At 39.8% G+C, this 11,216-nt stretch overlaps 1 protein-coding gene across 1 annotated transcript; it reads right to left on the minus strand.

Moving 5' to 3' along the window:
* Window positions 1-2,373: 2,373 nt before the first annotated feature.
* Window positions 2,374-8,575, minus strand: aipl1 (aryl hydrocarbon receptor interacting protein-like 1). Its single transcript, XM_023290795.3, has 6 exons — window positions 8,361-8,575; window positions 6,172-6,351; window positions 4,425-4,613; window positions 4,074-4,250; window positions 3,828-3,969; window positions 2,374-3,412 (listed from the first exon to the last, which is right to left on the minus strand). Exons 1-6 carry the CDS (start codon window positions 8,463-8,465, stop codon window positions 3,213-3,215), a joined length of 993 nt encoding a protein of 330 aa, XP_023146563.2. The 5' UTR covers window positions 8,466-8,575; the 3' UTR covers window positions 2,374-3,212.
* Between the last annotated feature and the right edge of the window lie 2,641 nt (window positions 8,576-11,216).

The following is an 11,216-nucleotide window of genomic DNA, read 5'->3' on the forward strand; positions in this document are numbered from 1 at the left end:
AAGCTCTGAACAACAACACACACAACAATTAAGCAAAAAATACACAACTAGGCAAGGCAAATATATATGAAGCCTTTTCTGAAAACAGTTCTTTTAAAAACATACATATACATCCATACATATAAAAAGTATCCATCCCACTTGGAAGTTTTCCCATTTAATTTCTTTTCAACATTGAATCATTGTCAACTTCATTTGACTCCTCTGACAAGAATTTGAAAACAGATTTCTACAAAGTAATGTTTATTAATAAAAATATAAGAAGTAAAATAAGTGATGTAAAGTATTCAGCCCCCAATTCAACCCACAGGAGGCTAGTCTGGACTAAAAGTCGCACAACTAGTGAAATTTGATAAATGTACTTTTAATCATGCTCAATTTAAAGGCAGCAAGGGTTAAATAAATAAATACTCCATTTGTACAGATGCAGTTTTCTTGCCCTTAAGAAAAACACTGAACCTCAAATAAATGAGTGAATGCTATGTATATGGATGAAAAAAATGTTTCTCAAAAAGAGGCATTTGCAGATAAAATGTATAAACTGCAAAAGAAATCTGCTTTAAAAGTTGGAGTTGTATTTGAGGCACTTGTACATAAAATCTAAACTCAGACAAAATCAATCAGTTTAACACAGTCTAGACCAAACTAGCAGGCATGAAAAGGACATGCATTCATTTATTTCTTGTCTTGTTAAAACTCACATTTTTATACTTTAATGTTTGAACGCGTGACTGTCGTACTTCCTATGTGAAATTGGCTTTTTCTGGCTAACTTGACGCGTGTCGTGGTGGAGCAGGGCGAAGCAGCGCTGTGTATCCCCCTCCTCCTCCTCCTCCTCCTCCTTCTCCTCCCCTTCCTCCCCCGTTTCTTCCCCTCTTCCCAACACCAGCACCAGAGGTTTATGGAGGAATGCCAGCGGCGGATTGTGCTGCTATGCAGAATTCACTGTAGTCCCGTGTTTTGCGAGCTTTCCAAATGGCACAGTCCCCGTCCGCAAATTAACTCAGATCAGTTTTCTAAGTAGCATCAAGAACTGGGGGCTGTAATTTAGCAGAAACATGTTTTTTTTTTTCGATGTGAGAATGAAATTCCCTGGAGATCAGCAGCATCTGGTGTGACATGAGCGCAGTGTCTCACTGTTTACTGGCATCAGACAAGACTAGACTCAGCACTAAGAGCTGCGTAAAGATGGTTGTGATGGGCTGGGTTGGAATGTTGAGTCGTGATCCTCTGGATTTTTTTTTCTTTTTTTTTAGTTAGATCTTCTCCTATTGATTTCCCTCATCATTAGATGGTGCATTAGCGTCAGCCTTATTTCCCAGGGCGGCTGCTGCTCTCCATCGTGACCTGGTGCTGGGGGGGCAGTGCAGATTGTGATGAATGGGGATTCCCTGAATGAAACCGAGCTCTCGGTGTGAAGTGTGAGGAAAATTATAGTTATGATGCGTTTTGCTCACGCACTCATTTTGGAAATAGGTTTTGGTTGCAGACATCTCAGGATGTTTGTACTGATAAATAAGAGCCAGAAGGCTGAGGCTGGGACATTGCATTGGCTGGATCAAGTGGACAGGAGTATATTTGTGTTAATGATCATTTATATCTGGGAAGCTGTTGAGATTGAGTGTTTCTAGAAACAGAAAAAGGCTCTGATAAGCCTTGTTTGGTGTGATGTGAAGCTTGCTTTCATCCTCTGCCTTTGCCAAAGGGTGGAGTCAAGTGTGTAGAAGAGAGAAGTCTGTGATAGCATTTTAGAGGACACTTATACTAAGAGCTTTTCACTTGATCTTCTCTCCATTGTTATAATAGAGGGAGTTTCCCTTGGAGAAGCCATGCTAGATCTAATATTTTATCCCAGTGCACATTACAACTGATTTCAGATGCACTTTTCACTGCATTTTCTTTGTCTTAAGGCATTTACTGTAAACAAATATATCTCAAGTCTTTCTTTTCTGACTTAAAGGCTTCTGCCACTGCACTCTCTTCATTAAGTTCTGGATGTAGTCGATGTAATCGGAGCAAAGGTGGCTGGTACTAGTAGCTAGTTATTTTTACAAGCCCCCAGACTTGTGATGTGAAGGCTGCTGATGCAGGATATTTTCTCCAGCAGGGTTGAGGCTCACAGTGGTATAATTATGATCAGAGCTCCACCTTGTGGAAGGGCAATGTGCTTGCAAGGTTTAGAAGAGAAACTTCCTTTTTTTTGCAACTAGTGACAGCACATCTGAACCAATGCAGCCATTACTTCAGGGAACATCACTTAAGGAATGTACCGGAAAAGTAAAACATAAAAATAAAAACATGAGTCCAGATGTTCTGTTGGTTCACAGAACATCTGGACTCAGAGTGCACATTTAAACACTGAAGTCCAATAAAGTTATTCCAACATTTTATTAGCTTTATCAAACAGAAATGAGTACATCATGACAGTTTAGTCTTTTAGTACAAGACAAGGGACAAGATAAAGTCGCCTTATAGAAATACACTTATTTGCTTTCTTTATGAATGTTAGATAAGAAAATACCTCTCTAACATCTGTACAGTGGAGTAAATATATAGTTACAACCAGTTTGCTTAGCTTAGCATAGCATAATGGTGGCTAACAGATGGAAACAGTTGATCAGATCCTGTCAAACAACAAAATTCACATCCCAGCGCCTCTAAAGTTCGCCTGATATAAAAGTGAAGTTAGCAGTGTTATTTGTTTGTTTTAATGTTTAGACAGAGCTAGGCTAGCAGTTTCCCTCTGTTTCCAGTCTTTGTGCTAAGCTAAGTGATGGCCCCTTGCTTCAGCTGTATAATAATGACAGATGAGAGTGATATTAATCTTCTCATCTAACGTCTAACAAATTAGAGTATTTTTTTTAAAAACAAACTATGCAACCATTACTCTGACTTGAAGTCATTAATGCATTCATAATCTTAGCATTTAGGTACATATTTAGGCCTCATTAAGCAACATATTGCAAATATAAATACAAACACATGGGAAACTGATGAAAAATAATAACTAAAATGTAACAAATTATCAGGATGTAACTTTTGAAGGTTGTCTCAGTTTACAGTTTGGAAGAAAAAGAAAGACAGTCAGAAAGAGAGGGGTTGATTTTAAGTTAATGATGTAATAAACCACATCATTTTATGGAGTCTTTTACATTCTGTGCGGAGAGATGGATTTGGGATTTAACACCTTTGCTCTTCTCAGTCTCACCAGGTCAAAACATGCCTTTATACTTGTTCTTGTCCTCCTGGTTCTTCTCCTCCATGCGTACGTTCAGCTTGGCCAGTTCCTTCTTAACAGCCTTCTTCATGCCGGGGTCCAGATCCAGAACCCTGCTGAAGTCCTGCCGAGCCTCGGCCTCATTCCACACCTCCATGTGGGCTTTTGCTCGCAGGTAGAAGGCCTTAACTACACCTGGAGGAGCAAACACAAAACATACATGTGTAGTGAGTGAAGTACTTGCAACAAAGAACAGTATTTTTACATGTTATAGGCACATTTGCATCTATGAGCAGAGAGACTGCATGCTGAAGAGCAGGGACCAGACCTTTAATAAGATCACACTTTAATGGGCACATGAAACGTTACATTTACAGCAACTATAAAATAAATTGCACACTTACACACTCACACTATGAATACATGCCCAACGCATAAAAGGCTGAATGAACTATAATGCTTACACAGCATGACAGTCTTTTGCACTCATAAATCAACTGGCTGGAATATGATAAGCTGCTGGGAAAAGAAAACTGTTTCTGCTTTAAAAAAAAAAAAATCTACACACCCCCTCAGTCCATGACAGCAAAGTCCCATACACAACACAAACCTGGGTGCTGATTAATAATGTCGCTGGTGTGTTCGATGGCCTCGTAGTACTCTTCCATGCGCAGCAGACACTGGCAGTAGTTCAGAGTTAAGGTGTTGGCCATCTTCTCCAGCTTCATCCATGGAACATCCCACGCTTTCTCCTGAAGAGGGAAATAGTTTCGATTCTATACACACTGCGAAATCTGTTTTTGGTAAAATGTGGCTTATATTGTTTCATAGAAGCAAAAAAAATCTATTTTGTCACCTTCGTCTGCACATTCTTGATGCAGATGATGGCCTCCTTGTATTTCTGCGTGGCTTCTTGGTAGCGTCCTTGTTTGTAGAACTTGTTTCCTTGGCCATGCAGCACTGGAACTGCCTTCAGCCTCTCCTCATCACTCAGAGCCCAAGACTCTCTGTGGTACTCACTGGGCTGCTGCACCTACCAGTCATGCACAACAGAGATGCTTGCTTTTTCAGTTCTCTTTCAATTACAGAACTTTTAAAACAACGTGGTTTTTGGCATTGATATATTAATCTCTTCTAGAAGCAGATGCATTCCTCAATTTAGGATCATTTTTGGAATTAGGTCCACACGGAAGACCATCTTTCTCACCCTGATCAGCTCCAGGATGAAGTATAGAGGTTTCGGTTCCTTCATCAGCTCATCCAGGTCGTCGTAGCCCAGGCTGTGGTAGGCAAACATGTTGGCCATGCCACACGTATGGATGTGCCAGTCCACTGGGTCTTTGCCCTCAGCGATGCGTCGCATGCTCTTGGACACAAGTGGATAAATGCCAGTGTGCTGAAAAAAGGAGAGATAATCACAAAATGACACTTAAGACTTAAAATCACAGAGGATGGAGGTTAGAGATTCAGATCAACTTTCCTTGAAAGTCTCTCTCTAATGGGAATGACTTACAGATTTTGATCAACCTGTGAGTTTTTGCATGATTTAGTGTCTGTGAAGCAGCTCTGTGTTATGGATTAGTCATCCAAGCTGAGAAAAAACTTTAGAAGTTCTATATTATGGTATTTTCCCCTTGAATGCAAACTTTGCAGTATGTGAAGCTGTCACTGTAAACTTCATAGACCAACCCTGCTTTTATGTTGACTGAATATTTCTCAAGCTTTACATAGTATTTACTACTTTCAAATGTAAAAGATATTAATGAAAATAGACAAAACACTGATCTGACTTTAGAATGTTTTACTGAAAAAAAAGAATGTTTTACTGTATTTTTAATGATTGAGTTGCTCTCACTTCATAATTGAGTTTTACCTTTAACCTAATCATATCATTTCTTTAACAAATTTTATTTTAGCATTTAGAAAATGACTTTTAAAAGTTGTTGTACCTCCATAATTCGAAACACACACAGGAAATAAACCATTTTGTATTAATATTTACTGTGGTGACATTAATTCTCCTGCCCAAATGTCATTTTGTTGGTTTCAAACTACTCAGAATCAACATGATAAACATATTTTTGCCTCTTAATTGATCATAAAGCTGATTAGAGATTCATCGAAATGAATTTTTGAGTTCTGCCCTCCAGGCTGCTTCCTTTCAGTTCAACAAGTCCAGGTTTCCCTCCGCTGGATGGGAGTGATAGTGCCCAACATATCCAGCAGAGTGTGTGCTGCAGCCGTGTTGTTCAGAGTGAATAAATGCTCTAAGCCCCATCAAATCTAATCAGAGTGGAGGGGAGTCAGTAATGCTGATTCAGCAGGAGTCAGAGCCGATTAGGGAAAAGTGAGGCTGCTGTGGATTAATGACAGTATGGCTCAACCCATCTGTCTCTGACAGTGAGCAACACACACACACACACACATAAACACACAGCAGACAAAACAAATTCAAGATTACATAAGTTACACGTGTGAATTTGGAGGTAGAAGGCTTTCTTTATTACACCTGAGTCTGCTATAGGTGCATACAGAGTGTGATTAAATATCAGGTACCTGTAGGAGACAACAGATCTCGTAGAAGAAAGAGGTCGCAAAGTGTATCACATGTCTTCGAAGCACCACATGGTTGTTTGTCATTAACCACATAATGTAAAGTTTTTCTTCCCCTGGCAACCTGTTGAGTCCGTTTTAAAGTAGCTCACAAGTTTTCAGGGCTTGTACGTCATGTCTGTGCTTCAGGTTTATGCTTTAAATTTAGAAGTGGAGCACATAAAACCTGTCTCATTGTGTTGTTTTGTTTGCTCGTTATTGAAAGCAGCTTCCACATCTGCAGTGTGATGTAATTCAGTCGAGGGTGGACAGTCGCACTTTTACAGAACACATCCCGATTATAATCCACTTTGCTTGACAAACACAAATTAAAGCAAAACTGCAGCTTTCTCGTCACTCACAATGATGTCACACCAGAACTCGGCCACCTCACCGATCCTCATGGAGGACAGCAGGGTCTCCCAGATGTCCAGTTTAAACATGTTTCCAATCACTATCTCCATGGGCGTCCCCACCACTTTACTGTCATCGATCACAGTACGTTCATCGTCACACAGCTGGGTACGGAAGTGGAACGTCACCTGGAACCACAGAGAGGGAGAACCATAAGAATCTATGGATTTATATGTATGGAAAAGTACTCCGAACTGGAAAGATGTGTGCCAGATTTCTTTTTTAAAAAAAGAAAAGCTTAAGTAATGGATATAGAATAAAGTCTAAATAGTTGGTGATCAGTAAAACCACACATGTCAACTGATGGATGAAGAGCGGACACAAGTCAGAATTCAGGCCAAGGCAACATGTTTTGGTGAAATATGGGCCTTCTAAATGCAACTGAACAAAAATGTTTTGCCACGAGCGTCACACAGCTCAGTTATTCAACAGGGCAGACAGACTGGAGGAAGGACAGACAGACATGCCGAGGTTGCTTGGTTGTGTAATGTCCATGGAAAGTGAAAGCATTTAAAACAACTATGTGCATAAACTGCTCTTCCATGAGGAGCACCAGCACAAGTCATGAATGAATTTCTGAACCTCATGTGAAATCCATTTAATCAGAAATTAAAAGTAAACAGTATTAGGAAAACATTTAAAAAACATACAGAAGAACTGTAACACAGTAAGGAAGCCTGGATCATGAGATTCACACTGTTGGTATTAATGGGAAAATGACAATACTACACATTACATCCATGAAATAGTCAATAGTCATGGCTTCGTGTGAAAAAGGTTCATTTTTCTGGCTCAGAAACACAATATATTGTATTAGCTGAGACTAATTTTGTAAAAAACTGACCCAGTTCAAACTGTGCTGGTGAATCTCTGGAAACATTGCTTTTATGAGGGAGGCATTGAGTTATATATGTTTTCTATCAACCTCTACTGGCTGCCAGTGGGAATTGCACCAACTTGAACATGCTTACCTTCATGCACCTTCTTTATATGTATATATAATTTACTTATCCCACAAGGTAGATCGTTATTTCACATCTCCAGCTTGTTAAGAAGGCAGGGTTAGCTACACTATGGAGCAGACAGAGTTAAGGGCCATGCAGCGTCATGGTGCTGCAGCTTGAATCCTGATCTTCTGATCAGTAGTCTGATCCTACGATGCAGTTCCAGTTGCATCTGCATTTACTGCATTTACCTTGGCACTGCTGAAAATGACGGCTCTCTCACAATGTGTTCTAAAGGTTTAAACTAAATAAAATGATGATGATGATAAATTGCAGGAGTTCTAGAAATAAAAACATCCATAAATTGCAACTAAAAAATGTAATTTGATTCTCCTCAAATGAGCATTGCTGCAACTTAATTCATTAGTAAACCCAAATGGAAGTTTCCAGTTCCAGTCCAAAAACATGATGCCGTCCTTAAAACTTAGCGTTCTTTACTTTTTATTTACCCTGTAATTATGCTCTAAAAAATTATGGTTGTGCTGCAGAAAAATCTGAAGAAACGTAGAAGTCAGAAACTTCAGCACTTCAACTCATTTTTTTAAAATTTAAATTAGAAGACCAGTTTAAGGGTGTGAATCAACAAAACTAAACTGACTTCACCAAAGCAGAAACATAAATAAGATTGATTTGAAACAGTAGTTTTCTTCAGCTGCAGCTGAAATACACAACGTGCTGTTCAACCTTCAAAACAGTCAGGCTTGTTTTATTGTTAATCTAATGCATATTAAGAAACTTGTTCAACTCTGATTCTTTATTAGACAAAAATGGCACATCTGCCCTGTTGGATATTAAGATTGAACACAGGAAGGTTTAAAATAACTGTTGTAGTTTTTGTTAGTGTCAGTGTTGTTTTTTTGCACCTATTATTAAATTTAGAATATTAAAACTAGCTTTGCATTTTGTTTAATTCACATCTTTCCATTTGTTTAAATCGGGGCCATCCATACATAGCAATCTGAGAGGAGACTCATTTTGAGTAGAATGAAACATCCGTGGGCCCATGCAGAGTAGCTTGTACAACAAGATGCATGAAAACCTGAGAGAATATGAAGACTTATGTGCTGTATGCCTATCAATGTTGTTCTAGATTCATCAGAAAGTGTAAATAAATTCCTGAATTCCTACAGTACCTTCGCCCCAGTGATGAATTTTGGGATTTCTCCAGTCCCTCCATGCAGGATGGTTTTCTTGATCCCCTCTGATCCCAGCAGCATCGTATCCTGCATATCCGACATCTTTTTATTCTGGTTTAATCAGCCTTTATTGCAGAGCATATATCTGTGTGTATGATGTGAGGGATATAACATGTGTAAAAGTGTGTGGATGTCTTGGAGGTGTTGATTCTAGTGGATTAGTTTAGGTAGAGATAATGGGATTAGAATCTTCTCCTCCTCTCCTTATGTTTCATCATCTCTCTCTCTGTGTTATATCCCCGGCTCGAGGTTAGCACCCATCATCAGCACTTTCTCCCAGGAAACATCCAGAAAAAGGGGAAGAAACAGAGTCAGAATGAATAGAAAAATAAACTAGAACGAGATTTTGGAGAGCTACTATCAGAGTGACGCATGGTATCATCAGTGTAATATGAGGGGGCTTTTATTTTCTTAGGTGTACATGCCAGTGTCTGTGTGGGTGAATAATAAAAATCTGTTGAATGCACCACGAGAACAGAAGTGGTGTGTGTGTGTGTGTGTGTGTGTGTAGGAGTGTAGGTGTGTGTGTGTAGGTGTGTGTGTGTGTGTGAGAGAGAGAGAGAACAAGAAAAGAAACACAAATAGGTCTGTGAGGGTAGGACGTGGTTTCCATTCCAGAGGAAATTTCCAGGATTTGTGTGGATGTGGTGATCTGAACAATGCAGAGAATACTGAGAAATGGTGGAGCAGACAATTACAGTATGGACTCCTTGACCTTGTCTATTAAACATCTGTCTCCCATCTGGGCAGTGTGTGTGTGCCTGTGTGTGTGTTCATGTGTGCGTATAATCCAAAGCTCCTGTAGCGTTTGCAAACAAAGTCTGCAAGCAGTTTGAGGAGGCAATTATTCTCAAACATTACCCAGTGTTAACGCCTTATTCCATACTAATTGCACAAATAGAAAAACCCCATAACTGCACCTTGGCAGTGCCTGAAATTGTATAACTTCACGGCTTTACATTTCCTCCATGGAACAACATGGAAGAATTTGTATTTCATCATGCATTATGAGGCAGGTCTGCTGTCTTATCTCTATTCAAATAGGACCTATTTATCCCTGGAAAGTGCTGCAACATGCTATCAGGTTTGCCTTTTTTTCCCACTGATGTGACAAACAGGATTGGGCAACAGTTCAGTATGTACTTGGCAGCTCTCCAAGGCAAAGTCAGATTCTACACCCTCTTGTGGAAAAGGTTGGCAGTGCAACAGGAGTCAGGTTTCTGCTTGATCATAGTGAGTCTGACTTGAAAGTGTTGCTGATATGGATCTATAAAGGCCTTTGAGACATTCATATGTGTGATATGCTTCACAAAAAAGACTCATGACCCAGCGCTGCATCCTTTATCTATAACCTGCACACACTATTACAAGATCAATGTTATTATATTAATTTCAGTTTGCTTTAAACATTCATCCCTCGTCTTGGTTTGCTCCTTGTCTGTGGTTCTGGAAACTCTGAAAATGCAACATGGGCATATGGTGGGGTGCTTCTCTTGGATGACAGGTTTGTGTTGCCATAGTTACAGCCTTTTACATCATCATATCTCTGAATTTAAAAGAACAATAAAAAATCTTTATTGCTGGGCCCCAATCTTTTAACTATAGACCCGAAAGAAAATTGCAGAGTAGGTTTGTGCTGCAGATTGGTGATTTTAAGTTATGTCTGTCCTCACCTCTGGTCATTTCTGGGGTTTTTTTTCTCACTGAGATCAGGTAAAGCAGCGACCCATCTGACCTGTTGGAGAGGTAATGTTATTGCTATGGTGTTTGTTGTAAAGACTTTGTATCAGAGTGACTCATATTTCTTGCGTCACACCGCCTGCACCTTTCTCTATTGCTCAGCCAAAGCGTGTCTACGTGCATTAGTGTGTGTTGTAACATGCCAGCATATGAATTTTCTGCATGTACATTGTAGCGTGGGAAATCCAATGTGCCAGCTTGCTCAACCGCACACACATCCTTGAGAACAGGTTCAGCCACTAGCGGTCCTGCCGACAGGAGGTAGCTACACAACTGGGTCCCCATCGTTTTTTAGTCCTTCTGGAGACCCATTGATGATGCAGTAGTTCCACCTTAAGCAAGTAATACTCTATTTCTGGAAAGTACAGTCATGGATTTCCTGGGGAGGAGCCATTCCCTGTGTAAAAGCCATTCATTCATATACATAACACATGGAGGAGGGCTGCTTCCATGACGCACAGCATATACGCACTTAGCATAATGTTTATGGATGTATAAACCTTTTGTGCTCCTGCTGTGGGAACAACACACACACACGCACACGCACACTCTCACACACCACACACACACACACACACACACACACAGACACACACACACACACACACACACACACAGACACACACAGAATCTGTCTTTCTTTCCCTCTCAGATTGACATGTAGAGCTGACCAAGCAGATGCAAATAGAAGAGGGACAGACAGTAAGAGTGGTTTGGGAGTAATGTTAGGAGAGGAGACATCACACACACACACACACACACACACACACACACACACACACACACACACACACGCACACACATGCTTAACAAATTTATTAGACCAACTGCCATAAAAAACAAGAAAACAAATATTTTAGAAATCTGTCAAAAACTTGTTTCAAACTAAAATTTGTATTGTTATTTATTGGGCTAATAGCAAACTGGAACAACTAAATAGTCCTTATTCACATAAATTAACCAAAAATCTTAATATTTCATATGACCTCCTTTGGCCCTGATAACAGCGTGCATTCTTGTTTTTATATACTTTTCTACAGTCTCTTTTGTTAT

Source organism: Amphiprion ocellaris, chromosome 7, assembly GCF_022539595.1.
Source record: "Amphiprion ocellaris isolate individual 3 ecotype Okinawa chromosome 7, ASM2253959v1, whole genome shotgun sequence".
In the NCBI taxonomy this organism is placed as follows: domain Eukaryota; kingdom Metazoa; phylum Chordata; class Actinopteri; family Pomacentridae; genus Amphiprion; species Amphiprion ocellaris.

Excerpts from the sequence above, each read along its gene's own strand:
- aipl1 (XM_023290795.3), bottom strand. The coding sequence starts at position 8,465 with ATGTCGGATATGCAGGATACGATGCTGCTGGGATCAGAGGGGATCAAG. Across the intron at positions 6,352-8,360 it reads AATTCATCACTGGGGCGAAG|GTGACGTTCCACTTCCGTAC; the intron begins GTACTGTAGGAA and ends CTGTGGTTCCAG. Across the intron at positions 3,970-4,073 it reads TCAAGAATGTGCAGACGAAG|GAGAAAGCGTGGGATGTTCC; the intron begins GTGACAAAATAG and ends TTCCCTCTTCAG.